General features: G+C 28.5%; 2 protein-coding genes across 3 annotated transcripts; one reads left to right on the top strand and one right to left on the bottom strand.

Moving 5' to 3' along the window:
* Positions 1 to 4,039: 4,039 nt before the first annotated feature.
* LOC112758170 (branched-chain-amino-acid aminotransferase-like protein 2) lies at positions 4,040 to 8,919 on the top strand. Of its 2 annotated transcripts, XM_025806768.3 has the most exons (20): positions 4,040 to 4,254; positions 4,397 to 4,495; positions 4,965 to 5,036; positions 5,127 to 5,219; positions 5,300 to 5,437; positions 5,520 to 5,578; positions 5,741 to 5,843; positions 5,945 to 6,136; positions 6,235 to 6,335; positions 6,446 to 6,500; positions 6,589 to 6,675; positions 6,749 to 6,800; positions 7,273 to 7,358; positions 7,448 to 7,501; positions 7,588 to 7,671; positions 7,789 to 7,860; positions 8,200 to 8,280; positions 8,400 to 8,435; positions 8,529 to 8,663; positions 8,750 to 8,919. In XM_025806768.3, the coding sequence occupies exons 1-19, from the start codon at positions 4,168 to 4,170 to the stop codon at positions 8,655 to 8,657; spliced, it is 1,680 nt and encodes a 559-aa protein (XP_025662553.1). In that variant the 5' UTR covers positions 4,040 to 4,167; the 3' UTR covers positions 8,658 to 8,663; positions 8,750 to 8,919. The 2 variants fall into 2 exon arrangements, 1 of the variants encoding a protein (XP_025662553.1); XR_003179519.3 differs by lacking the exons at positions 8,529 to 8,663; positions 8,750 to 8,919 and having other exon boundaries at positions 7,789 to 7,877.
* A 6,428-nt stretch (positions 8,920 to 15,347) lies between these two features.
* LOC112758169 (transcription factor bHLH94) lies at positions 15,348 to 17,149 on the bottom strand. Its single transcript, XM_025806767.3, has 3 exons — positions 16,478 to 17,149; positions 15,764 to 16,135; positions 15,348 to 15,678 (listed from the first exon to the last, which is right to left on the bottom strand). The coding sequence occupies exons 1-3, from the start codon at positions 16,880 to 16,882 to the stop codon at positions 15,586 to 15,588; spliced, it is 870 nt and encodes a 289-aa protein (XP_025662552.1). The 5' UTR covers positions 16,883 to 17,149; the 3' UTR covers positions 15,348 to 15,585.
* Between the last annotated feature and the right edge of the window lie 1,770 nt (positions 17,150 to 18,919).

Genomic DNA, 18,919 nt, shown 5'->3' with positions numbered 1-18,919 from the left:
TCCAACCCAATTTCCTCCACCACTGTATTCTCATACTCTAAATCTGAATCATGCACTGCATCACCCCTCATCAGACATATGCCAACATGCTGCTTACCACTCCCATCCAAACTAACGTGGCTAGCATGGATCTCATTAACTGCACTTGGTGGAATGTTTTTCTCCGTTGTGCTGTTCGGACAATTCTCTGCACCTCCGTCAATCACCTTCCCGGCTTGATTTTACTCGTCGGGTGCATCAAGGGCTTCATGCTCCTCCCTGCCCTCCATACCATCAAGCTCAATGCGCGGACATTATCACCTCCGCTACCAGCAACTAACTTCAGCACCGCTCTCAAATCCGCCTCGCCAGCGCTGTTCACCGTGGCATCAGCCCCTTCACGAATTCCATGACCAATCACGCCCCTCTTTTCACCGTCGCCCGCAGCAGACAGCAAGGAGGCTCTTTTAAAACGCACAACGACGTACTCTTTGTCGCACCACACAGTCACTTTGCCACCACACTCCACTAACATATTTGGCCTTATATGCTTCAACCCACTTAGCCCCAACTGAACTTTTATTCATCACCAAACCAACCCATTCTTTTCCTTTATCCCTATATTCCCAAGTCTCCATTCATTTAGAGATTGCTTCGTTATTGATTGTTTGAAGTTTCATAGATTTCGCACTCACCATAACTGTCAGATACACCAAAGAATTATCAGTTCGCGTTTTCAAAAAATCCTCATGCCGCTCATCTAAATCCTCAACGGCAATTACCTTTCTATCATTATCATGCTCTATCTCCCGTAGCCCCTGTGCCATTATTACCGCTGCATCCCATCTTAACTCCAACGGGTCTCTCTTCTAGTTCTTCACTTTCCTGGTGTTCTACGACAACTCTCACTTTCTCGTTCACCTCAATATCCTTATCTTTAATTCTTTCGTGTTTTCCATTACTAGACTCCCTAGCATCTTTGTCGTGCGTAGTGATTTTTTTCGGATATTAATCATCCTCCTATACTTAGTCTCACCCACAAAGACCTCTTTATTCCTTAATCGTATTCCATTCATCTCTTTGATGACCTTTAATGCCCTTCCTTTTGTAGTGTACTTGATGAAAGCAATCAGATAGATTCGGTCATACCTCTTTTTACGTATTAAATAGATGTTATTTATTCTTTTTGTCCACTTAAACATATGAAACAATTCATTCTTATCCACAAAAATTGTGAATGATTCACTCTCCAATCGGAGATACACTCTCCAATTCCAAATTCGTAAATCTTTTTTAATATGGGGTTACCTAACTTTATTCCACTTTGCATTAGATATATATGAATTGGAAAATGCTATTTGTACAATAAAATTCAGTCTTTATTCAGCCTTTAAATCTAATATTTATTATTTTAATTTTTTAATTAAACATATTTCCTATTTTTAAGGAACCACTTTTATTTTGAATACTTATCACCGTAAAATTTGTAATTCCTTGCAATACATTAATTTTTTGCAAACTAAACCATAAAACTCGTAACAACTTTTCGTGTACTAATTTTTAAAAAATCAGTGAAGTTTTCAAAATCAATTAAACTCACTTTAATTATTTTTTTTATTCAAAACATTCAAAACTCATGTTAAAAACACATCTAAAATTAAATAAACAACCTAAACACATTCAAAATTATATATTAACACATCTAAATTATTCTCATTGTAGTTCTAAATTACATATTGAACACAGAAAAAATTAAACTCAAATACACATCTAAAATTATAAGAATGCATTCTAAATATTTTATCAACACATCCAAAACTCATGTAAAAAAAACTTATATATGTACATAAGAACATAATGAACAACATAAACACATCCAAAATTAAATATTGACACATCCAAATTAGGTTAACATTACAACTCACAAATCCAACATATGAGTGCAAAAAAAAAAAAATTATAATCACAAATACATTTTAAAAAAAAGAAAAAAAACACAGACACTTCCAATATTATACATAAATTTAAAAAATAGAACTTTTTATTAAGCGAAAAAAAGGATAATATATCTTCATGAATGAACTCAACCAAATCTTTTTAGAATTTTGCTAGTAAAAATACCAGAGACAGAAGGAGTGCGACGTGGGAAGAGACAAAGGGAGGCGCGGGAGAAGGGGGCGGTTGTGTGTGACGCGAGGGAGGAGACCAGGGACGGAGAAGAGCCCATCGATGGAGGAGGCGTGTGGGTATGCGCAAGGGAAGTGCGCGTCGCGGGGGAGGAGCGCGTCGTCCAAGGAAGAGATCGTCGCAGAGGAGTGCGCAACGCGGGAGAAGACGAAAGCGGCTACAGATGAGGAGGGGGAGGCGCTGCAGCTCTGGATCTTTACGGAGCGAAGATTTTACTAGTGGTTTAAGATTTATTTTAGAATTTTAAATTCGAAATTTTGAATTCTAACTAATTTAATTTTTGGATGTGTATTTAAATTGCAATATATTAATAATTAAATATATTAAATCTGAAATAGAAATTTAAAGTTGAAATTTAAATTTTAAATTTTAGTTTTATTTAGTTTGTATTTTAATTATGTATTTAATTTTAAAAAGATACTAAATTTATGTATAATTTTTAGATGTGTTTATTTTATTTTTTTTAAATTATTGTAATAAAAAATTGAATATTGTACAATTTTTAAAGAATCCCTAGTTGAATTGATATGAATTATGGAGTACAAGGAGTTAGTATTCTCATGCTATGAAATAAGAGTCTTAAAAAAAAACTAGATAATCTCGCAAAATAAAAAAAATAAGAATACTATCTCCCAATTAAAAGATTCTTGAGAAAATAGATATTAATTAATCAGCAATTGAGACCGTTGTAACATCGAACAACAATCGCTGCCATGATCTTGTAGAGTAGTATAATTTTGTCAAACCATTGGCATTTTGAAAATTACCTCTGTTTTAAAGAAAAGAAGAAGATGTATATTATATGGTATCAATTATATGGTATCAATTTGAATTTATTTTTTAATTAAATATTATTGTAATTTGATTAAATTAGTTTATATCTTATCTATATTTTAAATTTCTTTTAATTTAAAATTCGAATACTATATAATTCAGTTTAAAAAATAATAATTACAATTTTTAAATTATAAAATTTAAAATTTGGATAAAATAAATAAATTTAAACTAACCAAATTACAATAGTTTGAGTCGGATTAGATTAAAAAATAAATTCAAATCGATATGACACAAATTAAAATTATTAGAATAAAATTGGATTAGATTAAAAAATTAAAAATCAAATTAATATAATTCGAATTATAAAAAATTATATCAATTTTAGTTTCTAAAATAATTCAAATTGTATTACAAATACCTTTTCTTTGTTTTTGATTTTTTTTAAAGATATAATTTTTATTGTATAAAAGAATTTTACACCTAAAGTACATTATGTTCTCGTGGAGTACATTATGTCAAGATAAATAGATTTTTTTCGATATGTTAAATGAATATTATCTAATGGATAAAGAAGAAAAAAAAAACAATATATAAATGAATCAATGAATTAAAAGAATCATGTTTATACATATTTAATATTTTTTTCCTTATCTCATTTAAGATACGTGTAAATATATATCATTATAAATAAGATAAATAATATGAAAAAATATAAATAATTTTAAAAATACATGTATTAATAAATAATAAATTTTATTTATTTATTTATACAAAATTTTAGAAAGACACTCTAATACAAAGTAAAAGAGTGCATAGAAAAAGAGAAAGAAAATAAAAAATAATGTCTTGTGAGTTCGTTATTTTTCTAATGGGAACATATAGTATAAATTTGTGTGTGAATATAACTATATTTATAGCAATTAAAGACCGCCAGGTAACAAAACTTTGGCTGCTATACCAAAATAACAAAAGCAGTGTGCGTAACCCACACAAAGGACACTTTACATTTGCATGCAACAATGCAACAAATTCGACCGCCACGGTTTCCAGTACGATAATATTGGCAGGGTTGTTATTTGTTACGCTACCCCAGCCCCTAAGCCAATTGGAGTACGTAAATGTGTCATCATATTTGTCGACTCAAATTTATGTCAAAGTGTTCTTAATTATTCTGCATTAAAAAGATAAATAACTTCGAAATTCGGAAGAAGCATCAGATCAGAGATGGTGGGAAGTGAAATAGTGGAGGTGATTCACTCATGGTCTGCACCAAGATCCTTAAGTACTAGTACCATGTATTCTTTTGCTCAGGTACCTTCTTCATTGTTAAATGCAAATTCATTGTTATTATTATCACTTAGTAATAATGGTTCATTTTAGTGATCATTTTTGGTGTTGAAGATTATCCTAACTACATACTATTCTGAGTTTTGATTTATAAAATGGTGTGCAGAGGGATGACATAGAAGTTCTTGATGAGCCTCTCTATGCAAATTTCCTTCGAGTTACTGGTCTTGATAGACCTTACAGGAAAGAACTACTCTCCAAAATGGTATCTATGTCTCTCTCATTTAAATTCCTGCATCATCATCATTATTATTAGGTTTGTTGGTTCCTATAATTTTACCAAAGTTTTAATTAGATAGCTATATTTATTTTTCTTTTCAATTGAGTTTTTTAACTGTTTTTAATTTTGTAATTAGATCATTTTCATGTCAAAAACGTTAAAATTAACATAATATTTTTCTTAAAATATATGCTGTCAAAGATCTAATTAGATTTTTAATTATGAATACCTTCAATTCAGTTAATTCTAATATTTTTACACTAGAAAGAACCTAATTATAAAATTAAAAATAGTGTAAAAACCTAATTGAAAGAAAAAAAAAATATAAAAATCTAATTACAAATTTGATAAAACTATAAGGATCAACAGAATAATTAAATCTTATTATTATTATTATTATTATCTCTCTCACTTTGCATGTTCCATGTTGAAATTTGTGTTTCAATTGTAAAAGGAATCTGATGGAAATAAGGTGGTGAATGATATAATTTTTGGTCCAGGAAGGATGAAGTATAGATATTGTAAGGTAAGTACTATTATCTTGTCTGTAATGATATGTGAAATTCCTCTTTTGTTCTTCAAACTTGTTTACTTCACTTAATTTCACTGTTTTCAGCACATAGCAAAGCAAAGGGTACCAGGTTTGACAAATGATCTAATGAAGAAAGGGAAACACTTCATTCTGATCAGAAATCCTCTTGACATTTTGGTAACAACACTTGATTATTATGAATAAACAAAATAGTGAAAATACTCTTGATTTTTGTAATTTGTCACATGTGAATGCAGCCATCATTTGACAAGGTTGTGGCTCCATCTTTCTTTGAGTTGGGATTGGCAGAGCTTGTCTGTATATACAACGAGCTTCGCGAGCTAGGCAAGTCGCCGCCTGTTATTGATGCTGCAGACCTTCAACAACATCCTGAGGTATCTCTCTAGCTATATACTTCAACAATACTAAACCATTCATTTTATAATATCAATGGTCATGGCCTTGTTTAATTTGTAGGCTACTCTGCGAGGTCTTTGTGATGATTTGGAGATCCCTTTTCAACCTACCATGCTCAGGTATATATGCATGCTAGGATTTAGTCATTTTTTCAGACATGTTGTTAGTGTATTCATTAATTTATCTTCTGGTGTATTATATATATTCAAATACAAGGATTCTTATTTGCAACAATCATTTTTGCATGCATGAAAAGTTGAAAAATTTACAAAATTTTGCAGTTGGGAAGAAGGTCCAAAATCAATAGATGGCTTATGGGCACCTTGGTGGTATGAATCTATTCATAAATCTACTTGTTTTAACCAAGCGAAAAGGTATCCTCAGGTAATGTTATGTTTCTGTTTTTTATGTTCAATTTCATGTTCTGTTGAGTCTAGGACATTGATTGATTGTGTTCAAATTCAATTTTATTGTTCTCTTTTCAGACATTTCCATTTTCTCTGTATGATCTGTTGGAGCAAAGTCTACCGTTGTACAATATGCTTCGACGCCATGTGAAGAAGAAGCAATCATCACTTCTAAGCCCTCCTTTACCACTTCCTGACCTTCCTGTTCCTACAAATGAGAAAATTCTTGTTTGGGTTGGTGATGAGATTGTGCCGCGTGATAGCGCAAAGGTACTTAATAACTTTTTGAATGGAATTAACATTTGTATTCATGTGATTGATTCACACATTGGCAGGGTGATAGAAATTTTTACCTTATGATCTATCAGGTATCTGTGTTTGATTCGGTTGTCCAAGGGGGCGACTCGGTTTGGGAGGGTCTTAGAGTGTATAATGGCAAGATATTCAAGCTTGAAGAACATCTAGACAGGTATTAATGTAACAAATTTTTAAATCATATATTCTATACTTTCAATTTACTGTTTTATCATATATAAAACACTCAGAAGTTAATGTTGATTATTTGTTGCTTTAAATTAGGATGTTTGATTCAGCAAAAGCTTTGGCTTTTGAAAATGTTCCAACTAGAGATGAGGTGTGTTTGATTTCAATTTAGCACCCCTGACTAGCATACATAACTGGAAATACATGGTGACTAATGAGCATGGTTCCAAAATTTACAGATTAAGGATGCAATTTTCAGAACCTTGATTAGGAATGGCATGTTTGACAATTCACACATCAGACTATCTCTAACAAGAGGGAAGAAGGTTTGTTTTACTCTCTAATCTCTATTTAAAGTGACATGACAGTGAAAGAATATTGATTTGCTTTTCTGTGTAGGTCACTTCTGGGATGAGTCCAGCATTCAATCTATATGGATGCACATTAATTGGTAATTCCATCCTATAACTAAAAATGATTAGGGAATTTTGCACGCTGTTGATGTATTAAATAATCATACAGTTAACCAATCCAAAATATAGTTGAAGCTTCCGTAGAAATAAGCTTTTGAAACATGCATTAAATATATTCTAAGATTACATAACTTTTTTACAGACTTAATAGTCCGATGAGAATGAAAATGACATAATAAGTTAATGTAAAAACTGACGTGCAGTTCATTTTATATGAAATTGATAGTTGAAAGTTGTTAGATGATTTAACAGATTTGACTAAATTGTCATCTACAGCTTTCAACTATCAACTTCACATGAAAATAACTGTACGTGAGTTTTTACCATAAGTTAATTATCCAAAGTTTAATTCAAACATGATACTTTATATTCAAATAAAATATGTTAGAGGAGTTATTTCATGTGTTAAATACGTGTATAATTAGATTTATTATGCGAGAATATATGCAGTGCTCGCTGAATGGAAGCCCCCAGTATATGATAATACACGTGGTATCGTTCTTGTAACTGCTTCAACTCGCCGTAATTCACCTAATGTATGTTCCTTGATTTGCATACTCCTTTATTATATAAAAGACTCTGTTCTCTTAATCATTATTCTTTTCTCTGTTTTCCTAACCACCAGAGTTTGGATTCAAAGATTCATCACAATAACCTCCTCAATAATATACTTGCAAAGGTAATGTATTATGTTGTATTGTATTTTAATTTTCTGGTTGTTCTGGTGGATTCAAATTATATTATTATGATGATATATTGGCGCAGATTGAAGGCAATAACGCAAAAGTAGATGATGCAATTATGCTAGACAAAGATGGTTATGTATCTGAAACCAATGCAACTAACATTGTATGTCATTATCATCATAATCCTCCTATATATCCTATGTGCACCTTTTCAATGATTTCGAACACTTGAACTCGTTTGTGTTGATTTTCTTTTTTTTTTTTTTTTTCTATGGTGCAGTTCATAGTAAAGAAGGGACGCGTTAGCACTCCTCATGCCGATTATTGTCTTCCTGGGATTACCCGCGCTACGGTATACTATAACATAAGGTGAAAACTCACGTGTAATTAAGTGTCGTTAGATGATTTGACAGGTTTGACTAAATTGTCATCTAATAACTCTCAATTATTAACTTCACATGAACTGTATGGGAGTTTTTACCATAACATAATACCTTTTTATTGTCTTTGTATAAAGTTGATAATTGAAAACTGTTAAATTATAGTTTAGTCAAACCTGTCAAACTATCTAACGGTCATGCATGCGAGTCTTCACCATGAAAAAATATTAAACAGTTTAGTCAAATATGTCTTCATCTTTACACTAATATCTTCATCTGAATAGTCAGTTACTATTTGGTTATATATGTAGATAATGGATCTAGTGGTGAAGGAGGACTTAATCTTAGAGGAGCGAAGAATTAGCTTATCAGAAGTGCACACCGCAGACGAGGTTCGGTTTCGATTTGACTCGATTCGATTCAGTTCAGTTCGGTTCATGTATCAAGTATCTTTTTCTCTAATTAATATGAGACATTACTAACAAATATTGATGTTCAAATAACCCTGCAGATGTGGACATCAGGAACCATGGGAGAACTAAGCCCAGTAAGTGTCTTATTATGAATGTGATATTCATTCAAAATTTAACTAAGTTGGATTTGATTCTAAGTGCGCATAATTATTGAATAAATGATGTAGGTGGTGAAAGTTGATGGACGCAGAATTGGTGATGGAGAAATAGGGCCTGTCACTAAAAGATTGCAAGATGCTTATAAAAATTTGACACAACAATCTGGTGTTCCTATACCAACTTACCTTGCAAATTGAACCAAGGTATGAATATTAATAGTATATAATAACTTGTTTTATTTGTGATGTTGTTAACAATAGTCTTATTTATTATCCACCGTCTATTGCAGCTGCAACAAATTGGTGGGAATTCAAACTTCTAAATAAGATACTACTTAGGTTCGGTTTTTCTGTTAGTTTCATTTGAAGGCTCTTTTTTTTTTTTTTGGTGGATGTAAAATTGATGATATTATTTAACATTGTAATTTTGAGTAGAAGATACAATGATTCGATTTCTATACTTCAAAATTTTTAATTCTTTTTTAAGTAGAAATCAAAGGTCTGATTTTTTTTTTGTCAAGAAAGGGTCTGATTTAACACTAACAATTTCATAATTCAAAAAAATACTACTATCAATCCAACATACCAAAAAAAAAAGTGCCTCGTTTGAACTAACTCATAATTCATAAATAAATATTATTTGCGTATTTCTCCTTTACTCTTGTTCAGAAAGGTGTTTTTCCTCCTTTGAAATACTCAATCCCGTGGCCCAATAAATGGATCTCAAAAATTGTTATTTCATGGGCTTCTTGTTTTTATTTAAGTGGTTGTCTTAACAATTACCATGCAAAAATTAAGACGTCAGTTTAAAACTTTAAATGAACTTCCAAGCAGGGACGGACATAAGGGGGCGAGTGGCGGCCGCCAACTTTTTTTAATAGTAATAAGTTATTATGTATAATTTAATTTTTTTAAAAAAATATTTAGTATTTAGTCTAATATAAATAAAAGTTCAGTCTAATTTAAATATTAATAATTTTTAATATCTAAAAAATAAGTAACAATATTAAAAAAATCTGAAAAAGATATTATTACTAATATTTTTTAATTAAATAAAAATTTTTAAATCTCAAAGTGAATTCTTTTTCTTCTTGTGGCCGTTTTGTTTATTCGTTTGGTATTAATTCTCTCTGTTTCAACTGCTACAATTAAGAGATCTTTTTCAACTATGAATATTGTGAAAAATAACTTAGAAACAAAATAAAAGATGAATTTCTTGTTAATTGTCTTTTAATTATATTGAAAAGAAAATTGTTGAAAATTTTGACACATTCTATTATCGGTGAATTTTATGATACGAAGAATCGACCACTTCGTTAGTAAAAAGTATACACATATTTTTTTATTTTAAAATATATTCTCTATCCGTATATTTTTATAATACATCTTATATTATATAATTTTTTACATAATTTTTAATATTATATGTGTTATTGGCCCCCCCATAATATCATTTCTGGATCCGTCCCTGCTTCCAAGTCCCAAAAATCATAAGATGAGCTTCTCATTCGTTTAGCATTAAAATAAATTTATTGTAATCAATTTGAAATAGTTTAATAGTATGTTTAAATAAGTATAAAAATTTGAATTTTATCTTATATATACAGTAATTCATTAATTAACAATAAATATTTAAATAAAATTTAAATTTTTAATGATACTGTTAAAAATAAAAAAAATATAAGAAAATAAATCTATTGTCCTGACAAATACAAATATATATATATAATATAATTTTAATGTATTAACAATCTAAATATTTTTATACGCTCATATATCTAGATAATTTTTTAAATAATAATAAATTTAAAAATTAATTATTTTTATTGATATAAAAATACCCAAATTAGTTGTATGTATAAAATTTGTTATATTGAAAGTGCATAAAAATTTATAGGGTAAAGTATATTTTTTGTCCCTAAAGTTTAATAAAAGTTTCAAAAATATCCCTAAGTTTTATTTTGTTTCAATTTTGTCCCAAAAATTTTCGATTTGCATCAAATATACCCTCGACGACTAAATTTTCAAAAAAATTTAAGACCAATCTAACAATAATGTATGAAAATTATGCTTGATTTGCTTGTATTAAGGGTTGTTCTTATGAAATTGTTGTTGAATTGGTCTTAAATTTTTTGAAAAATTAGCCGTCAGGTGTATATTTGATACAAATCGAAAATTTTTGAAACAAAATTGAAACAAAATAAAACTTAGAGATATTTTTAAAACTTTCGTAAAACTTCAGAGACAAAAAATATACTTTACCCAAATTTATATATAAATTCCGTCTACAACAATAAGAAAAAACTTAGAAAATAATAAATGTACACTATTTCCGTTGTATACATCGATGTCAAATAATTAAGAGAAGGACGTGTCTTTTTATTGAAGAAACAAGTATATCATGATTATTGAATATAGAGCATGATGAATTGAATTGAATTGAATTGAAGGACATTAATATGAATATGAAAAAGCTAGTGGACAGTGTCTCATGTGGACCAACATAGAGTATATTCACATTCACTTTGTTTCCTTCAATTATTAGTGTCCCTTTTAATGCTTTTGCATATCATTTTCCTCTTTTGGTCTGATTTCCATTGATTTTATAAACCCACTTTATCTTTCTGCTTTTATTCTATTTGATCAACCTCCCCAGTCTCCATGCATCATATAGTTCTATCTTCTTTATCACTTTATTTGCCTTTCAACTATAAATTGTGTGTGATTCGAGTGAGTCTTGTTTTAGATTTGTAGCTCCTCTTTTTGTATGCTTTCTAATCAATCTATCTTTATAACAACTCCAATCCAAGCCCATATCTTTATATCTCTGTCTTGCCATACATAGTCTTCAACTATTCATGACCAAACTTTTAATTATTTAATTTGATTTTAAATTTTAGAAAGCTAGTATAAATTCTATATTAATAATTATTCATTCTTATATTTTAGAATAAAGTACTCCTCCTTATATCTTTTATTTTATTTTATTTTTTTTATCAAAGATATGAGACTCGAACCCACAACCTCTTAATTGAGTATGGAGAGACTATGTCTTACTCATTGACATCTTTTATTTTTTATTTTTTTTTTAAATATTTTTAACATTCAATTTGTATCATATTCCTTGATGCTTGAAATAAATTTTAATTTTTATAATTTTTTACAAATATTATGGTAAAAAGCATAGATTATTCTATCTTCAACATAATGTTTTTAAAACCACATACGTTAAATTTAGTCCCTAACTATATAAGAAATTTTCATTTTACCATAACTCAAAGATAAGACAATCTATGTGATTAAGAGATCTGGTATCACAAATATAATAGAAATTTGAACAATCTCACCCATCTCATTTCATTTTAACAACACTGCTCGCTATTGTATCTTTATAATTTATTATTTTTAATCAATAATTAGTTAAGAAAAAGTCTAGGAGCCAGTAACTTTTGTATTTTTTGTCCAGCACTTAGGGCTTGTTTGGGTGAGCTTCTAAGAAAAGATTTTTTGTCGAGTTATCTTTTTTTAAAAGATCTTATAAAAAAGTAAAAGTAATTTTATATTTGGATATCTCATACAAAAAGATCTTTTTATCTATCAATTATGTTTGGATATAACAATATAAAAGTACTTTTTTGTTTATTTATTATCTGAAAAACATCTTTTTTTTTTAAGGAAAAAAGATCTTTTAAAAAAAGATGTAAATTACAGCTTTTAAAAAAAGATGTTTTTCTGATTTTTCTAGTGCTTTTATTTTTACTACTCGAAATTTGCCAAACACGCTAAAAAATAAAAAAAATATATTTTTTCATTGAAAAAAGATCTTTTTTTATCAAAATAATGACACCCAAACAAGCACTTAATCATCAAAATAAAAGTGAATGATCTCCCATCATTAGATATAATTTCACACCATTAAAAATATTATTGATGGTCAATTGATGGTTACAAAACATCAAAATTACTGTCCCTAGCATTTCTCATTAGTTAATATTAATGTCAAAAGAAAGTCCAAATGTACTAAAAAAAAATGCTAATATACATACAATATTAACTAAAAATATTCATCAGTATAAATTAAAATTGTTGATGCGTGAACTTTTCTATTATTTTAGTTTACCAACGCAAATGTTATTGAAAAACAACATTTGACGACATTTATGCTGCATTCTCCTTATTTCTCGCAAATCCAACTTCAAAATAATAAGAGAGAGAGAGAGAGAGATTATTAAGGGTAGTATACTGGTGGAATCTATGAAAGCCATGTTCTTCAGATGATTACAAGAAGATAAAAACAAACTTGTGTAAGAGTTGGAATCTTCTAAGAGTTACAACATTGCAGCTTCATCACCTACCTACCTACCTATACCAATCAATTATTATTTTTATTATTATTATTATTCAATACGTACACAATTACACATGATTTTTTTTATATTGTATATTTGAATAAATTTATAAAAAATGATATTATCAAAATGAAAATGATAATATCATAATATTATTATTATTTGCTACCTTCACTAACAAAATATTAAAGATGCCTTTATTTTTTGGGACTAAAACTAAGGCCGAGAGATTAAGACCGATGAGTATTACATGTATTTAATATCCGAATATAACATTTTAGTACTTTTAGTATTTTTTAAAAAGTAGAAACACAAAAAACTAAAATTTTTAAAAATAAAAATAAAAATTTCAATATTTTTTTTAAAAAAATATTCACACTTAATTTTTAAAATTTTAAATCTTCTATTAAATATTTATATTTATTTTAAATTAAATATAATATTAAAACATAATTTATCAATCTAATATATTTTATATTAAACACAAAAACACATTATAAAGACTTATTTTAGTGTGTCTCTCAATTCCGATCTCCTTTTGTTTTCTAAGAGCCATCCCTATCTATAGCTAGTTGCTACTATACGATGATTCATGTAGAATCTGACATTATAAAATGGAATTGGAAGACACGACCACCTAGCATAACCTAACATATATAAAAATATTGCAACCAAAAGACAGTAAAATCTGCACTGCACAACATGTTTTAAACCACACAATCTTAGCTTCATCTTATCTTTTACCGTGTTATGCTTGTTTTATATATATATATATATAATAAAGTTTCAAAATTGTGAATCATATGCTAACTCAAAATCTCCATTTAATATTGCATACAAAAAGTTTTGAGCACAGAATCAATGGATTAATTAACGAATGGAAACCTTTTACACTATACAAATTAAATTTCTTATTGCTCCCTCAAATCATCCAATAAAACTTCTCGATCGAAAGGAAAATTTAACCATCATAAAAGCAGGTCTTCTCACTTTTGTGAATAGTTTAAAATTGCAACATCACTAATAATCTTTATCGTTTATTTTCATTCTGCTCTTGAACTAGATAATGTTGACCCCACTACAATCCAATTTTTTTATTTGAATTTTCTAAAGTTTGAATTTTATTTTAGAGTATAGTGTGATCTCTCATCATTTATTTTATAGATGGAACCAAAAATAAATATAAAAAAAAAAATATTTAAGAGTAAAAGATCACACTTTATCTTCTAAAGTACAAATTTAAAATTTAGAGGATCTAAATTCAATTTTTTTTGTATGGGTGAAGTGGATAATAGCTAGTATTTCAATTTAATTTTAAAATTTTTTTAATATTATAACTTTAAATGAATTAATTGATTTCATAAAATTTTTATTAAATCTGATAATTTTATAATTTAAATATTATTACAATTTTATTATTTACATACTTAATTTACTTTTTACATTTTACTTAAAATCTCAATTTTTCTTGTCGTGTTTTAGGTGCTTATTTGATTTTAACTTTTTTTTTTCTATTTTCTTTTTTCACATTAATACGAAGCATTATTATTCTGTTTCTTTTACCTAGGTATTAAGCTTTGAATTGAACGCCGTACAATTTGATGAGAGGACCATTATTATTATTATTTATTTTCACTTTTTTCAATGCACTAATCATTTGCCCTTTTCAATTACTTTTAATTACTATTACTATTATTGACACTATATTAGTAGGTGTAGATTTCTGGATTCTAACACTGCTTAGTCCTCTTTGATAATGATGATAAAGAAGGAGCATGATATTTTCTCTTGGTTCTTCTGTATGAATGCATGCACTTTCTAAAACTGTGTGCTTTCCTCCTTCAACATCTATACATATTAGGTCTCCTTTTCTTTGACCTTTCACTGCAAGTCTACCACCCCAATGCACCTTTCAATTCCTTCTCTTCAGAATCTAACAACAGTGCAAAACTATACTCATTCATCTGCTTTATTTATTAATTTATTGTTAATTAATGTTCTTTGTAAATTATATAGATATTTAGAAGTGTGAATGCATGAGAAATTAAAAGTAGTGTATAAACAAGAAAAGGACAAGAGATGAGAGAAATAAAAGAAAAGGACTAAAGGGTACATGAAAATAATGTTATTGCATTGCAAAACAAATATTAAGTTAAGGCATCATTTTCATGGAGAGTTACATGACGAGATTATGCTCAATTGGGGCATGTGGTGGCGATTCACACCATGGCCTACCACTCACAAAGCAAGCAACCCACAATTGACTCACCACTTATTATTATTATTATTATTATTATTATTATTATTATTATTATACACTAAAATAGTACAATCCTAGCTTCTCTTCCCATCCCCCAAGAAAAAGAGAAGGCACAGATTGAAAGAGTAATCTGTAATGTTATACGTATTAATTTTGTGTATGATCCCTTATACATCTTTTATTTTAACATAAAAAATTATTAATAAAAAAATATTTTTTATATTACAAAAATATACCAAAAAATCATTTTTATACCTATATATACTTAAGAAGAAGGACTAAACCAAAAAACTTGTCCAAGGTTCCCACATAGCTAGGCACTAATCAGTGTATTAACATACATATAGCTAGGTAGGTAATAATAATTTGGTACAACTTGAAACCTAGAATAAATTAAAGTAGCCACATAGCCAAAGAAAAATCAAATATCATAATCACCATCACTAATAATTAAGGTCTTGATTGAAAAAAAATAAGCAATGCTGATTAGTAGTTCAAATTAAATAAATATCCCTAATTATTCAACAGACTCATGTTGAATGTTTTCCATCATTTGGCACACAGCCGTGGCTATCTCATCCACTGATCCCAACTTGCAATCGTCTTCCACCTTCACCAAAAAAATATCAAACAATTAATTTAAAGTAGTTAGTAAATGAAATGAAATTAGTGAAGTAATTAAAGAAAGAAGAAACCTTAACGCTGAGAGAATAGAGGACAATATCATTGTTAGTGGTGGTGACATTAAGATGCAAGATTGTGAGACGCATGGCTTGCAAATTAGACACCATCTTCAAGAGCTGCTTGGGCTTTTTCTTTGACCTTATTTTCAGATTTGCATGGCTTTCCACCATTGTTACTTCAATATCAGCATTCCCTGTCACTTGTGGGAAGCCGAAGAACTCGGAAAAAGGCATGGTGCCAGTTTTGTTATTTGTAAGATCAGATCCTTCATCTTCATCGGTAGTAGTAGTAGTAATTTCTTTGTGAGCAGCAAGAAACTGCAGTTTCTGCTCAAGCACCTTCACATAGTTAATAGCACCCCCTATTATGGACGCTTGATCGCCCTGCAAGAGAAAGCATATCAGATCGGATCGAATCGGATTGGATCAGATCGGATCATCAGACTAATTTTTAATTTAAAATATTATGTACATACGAAAAATCAACTACTAAATTAGTTACAGTTACTGTGTATTTGTATATAAATAAATATATGTATGGTTTAAGTGGTATTAATTTATAGTGAAAACTCAGGTGCAATCGACTTCCCTTAAAGTTGATAACTGAGAGTTTGACTAATTTGATTAAATTTTCATCTAATAACTCTCCACTATCAACTTCATCTGAAATCGACTGTAAGTAAATTTTTACCTTAATTTATACCTAATTATATGTGGCATACATACCCTTTGTACGTAAGAATCTGGCATGAGATTGCGAAGGAGAGAGAGGTAATCATTCATTTGTTTCCGTCGGTTACGTTCGACGGCAATGTGAGTCATTCTTTGGTTCTCGATCTCCTCCTTGTTCTTTCTTGTCTTTCCTCTCCTTCTCTTGGGACGCTCAGAACAAGTTGATGTGGTATCCATGGTTGTTTCTGTTTCTTCCGGCGGCGGCGGTGGCGGTGACAGTAAATAGTGTAGGCCAGTATCGATGAATTGGTGTTGGTCCTCTTCATTGTTGAAGTTGAAAAAGTCCAAGTCCTTGTTGGTGTCGTTGATTGCATAAGAAGAAGGGAGTGGTTGTTGAATGTTATTAGTATACAACACAGCTTCCAGAGCCATGTCTCTCTCTGACTCAGGCAAGCACATGTGTATGTTATCCTTCTTCTTCTTCTTTTTATTATTATTATATATAATAATTAGAAGAAGAAGAAGAAGAAAGACAAGCTGATTGATTGGGTACTAATACTATTCTCTTCTCTTCTCTTGGATTCGAGTGCCTTTTTCATGTTTATAAAGGGATTTCAAATATATGGACAGTGCCTCTGCACGTGAAATATTACCATTTTATTTACATATATCTACAATCAATCTCATTTTTATACACAAATGGTTAGCTTCAATAAGTTACTATATAAAAATAATTACATGTGAGTTTTTATTTATATTTATTTGTTAGAAATATAATTATTAATGTTTTTTTTATTAATTTAAATTTTTAGAATAAATAATTTAATGACATAATATCATAGTCTTATATCTAAAAAATTTAAAATTTAATTTTTGGTAAATCTAAAAACATAAGATAAATAAATAATAAAAAAATATCTATACAAAAATTAAACAAATCTAAAAAAATTTAATAATTAATATTATCTTTTTCCATCCCTTTAAACTTTTGTATTGAATGATTTTATATCTATACATACAACATAAACATAATATTTTAATTTCACACCTTAAACTTATCAGTGCCTGAAAATTTAGTGAGAGTAGTAGCCTATATATTGGAGGCAAGGCAACTTAACTGTACGTACATACATACGTACATATATACATACATGCATAGTAAATATTTATTATTAGGACCGTCAAACGGATCAATCCGTCCTATTTAGATTTAATCAGTTTAAATTTGTAGGTTAAATGGTCTAATTTATTTAAATTTGTTTTATTCTTAGACTATATTTTTTAATTTAGATTCTTTATGGTTAGTTCGATGATTTAAACGGATCGTCCTGTTTATTCTTTTATTTTATATTTTGACAAAAAATATTATTTTTTAAGTAAAAAAATTTAAATAAACAGTATTTTTTTTAATTGATGAATTAGATTTTTCAGTCAGATAAAAAAAAATATCGACTAAAAATGCCTTTTTTTTTAACATAAAAAAAAGGCAATTCGTTTAATCTGTGAACTAGCTCGTTTAATTAGTTATTTTTTGGATTATTCAGATTCAACTCGTTTAACCCAAAATTTAAACGATTTAATTTTAGAAATAAAATCCACCTATTTAAATAGATAACTGAATTAATCCAATAAATTTAATTTATTTTAACGACCCTATTTATTATATTATTAATGTAAAAATATTTTGTTCATTGACTCTGGTCATCTGGTATTCTGGTGCAACACCCAATTGCCATAAAAAAGATGAAGAGGTAATTGTTCTGGTATTTTTTTGAAATTAGGAGATAAATTATTTCCACTCATATATTATTGTATTTTGTATAATGAGTTTGTTTTGTACATTTTTAATATATTAAATAATCATATATTTAACATTAAATATATGCTAAAATTACATAAGTAGTATTCTTTAAGTTTTATAGTCTCATCAAAATGAAAATTGTGCAATAAACTAATTATAAAAGTTCATTTAGATATAATATTTTATATTCGAATAAAATTTATTTATGTAAGGAGAAATAAAATAAATGAAAATCTATACAGGTACGAAGCTGATGATCTGGTTGCTAGGACCCTACAAGAGTGCAGTCGTCACGCTTCTCAAGTTCTCATCGTGGGAAGTGTTTGTTTCCAATTACTGTAACTGTCTTTGATCAATTCCTAAGTAGGAAAACCCCTTCGTTAAAGAAATCAAAGAGGGAGGTGATAATTAGGTTTATAAAAATTTTGATTTTAGATTCATTAATTCTTAAAAGAACTATTAATTTAGTCTTTTCAAATAACAACGGGTGGAGATATAATATCTTTTTATTAATTTATCAATTAAAATTTAACGGTAATATTTATATATATTGTTAATTATTTTAATATTTTTATTTATAAAAAATAATTATATAAATGATAATTTTTGAAACAAAATTTTATTTGTCTTAATAGATTTGTAATAAATAGAGAACAGTTAATTAATAAAAAATATATGAAAATTTAAAAGATAAT

Source organism: Arachis hypogaea, chromosome 16 (genome assembly GCF_003086295.3).
Source record: "Arachis hypogaea cultivar Tifrunner chromosome 16, arahy.Tifrunner.gnm2.J5K5, whole genome shotgun sequence".
Taxonomy (NCBI): domain Eukaryota; kingdom Viridiplantae; phylum Streptophyta; class Magnoliopsida; order Fabales; family Fabaceae; genus Arachis; species Arachis hypogaea.
This window is presented reverse-complemented; position numbering and strand designations above follow the sequence as displayed.

Bases quoted from the DNA above. Each gene is read 5' to 3' on its own strand.
- LOC112758169 (XM_025806767.3), bottom strand. From the start codon at position 16,882: ATGTGCTTGCCTGAGTCAGAGAGAGACATGGCTCTGGAAGCTGTGTTG. The intron at 16,136-16,477 runs GTATGTATGCCA...TTTCTCTTGCAG, and splicing joins CAGATTCTTACGTACAAAGG to GGCGATCAAGCGTCCATAAT. The intron at 15,679-15,763 runs GTTTCTTCTTTC...TTTTTGGTGAAG, and splicing joins TCTATTCTCTCAGCGTTAAG to GTGGAAGACGATTGCAAGTT.
- LOC112758170 (XM_025806768.3), top strand. From the start codon at position 4,168: ATGGTGGGAAGTGAAATAGTGGAGGTGATTCACTCATGGTCTGCACCA. The intron at 6,336-6,445 runs GTATTAATGTAA...GCTTTAAATTAG, and splicing joins CTTGAAGAACATCTAGACAG to GATGTTTGATTCAGCAAAAG. The intron at 7,672-7,788 runs GTATGTCATTAT...TCTATGGTGCAG, and splicing joins AAACCAATGCAACTAACATT to TTCATAGTAAAGAAGGGACG.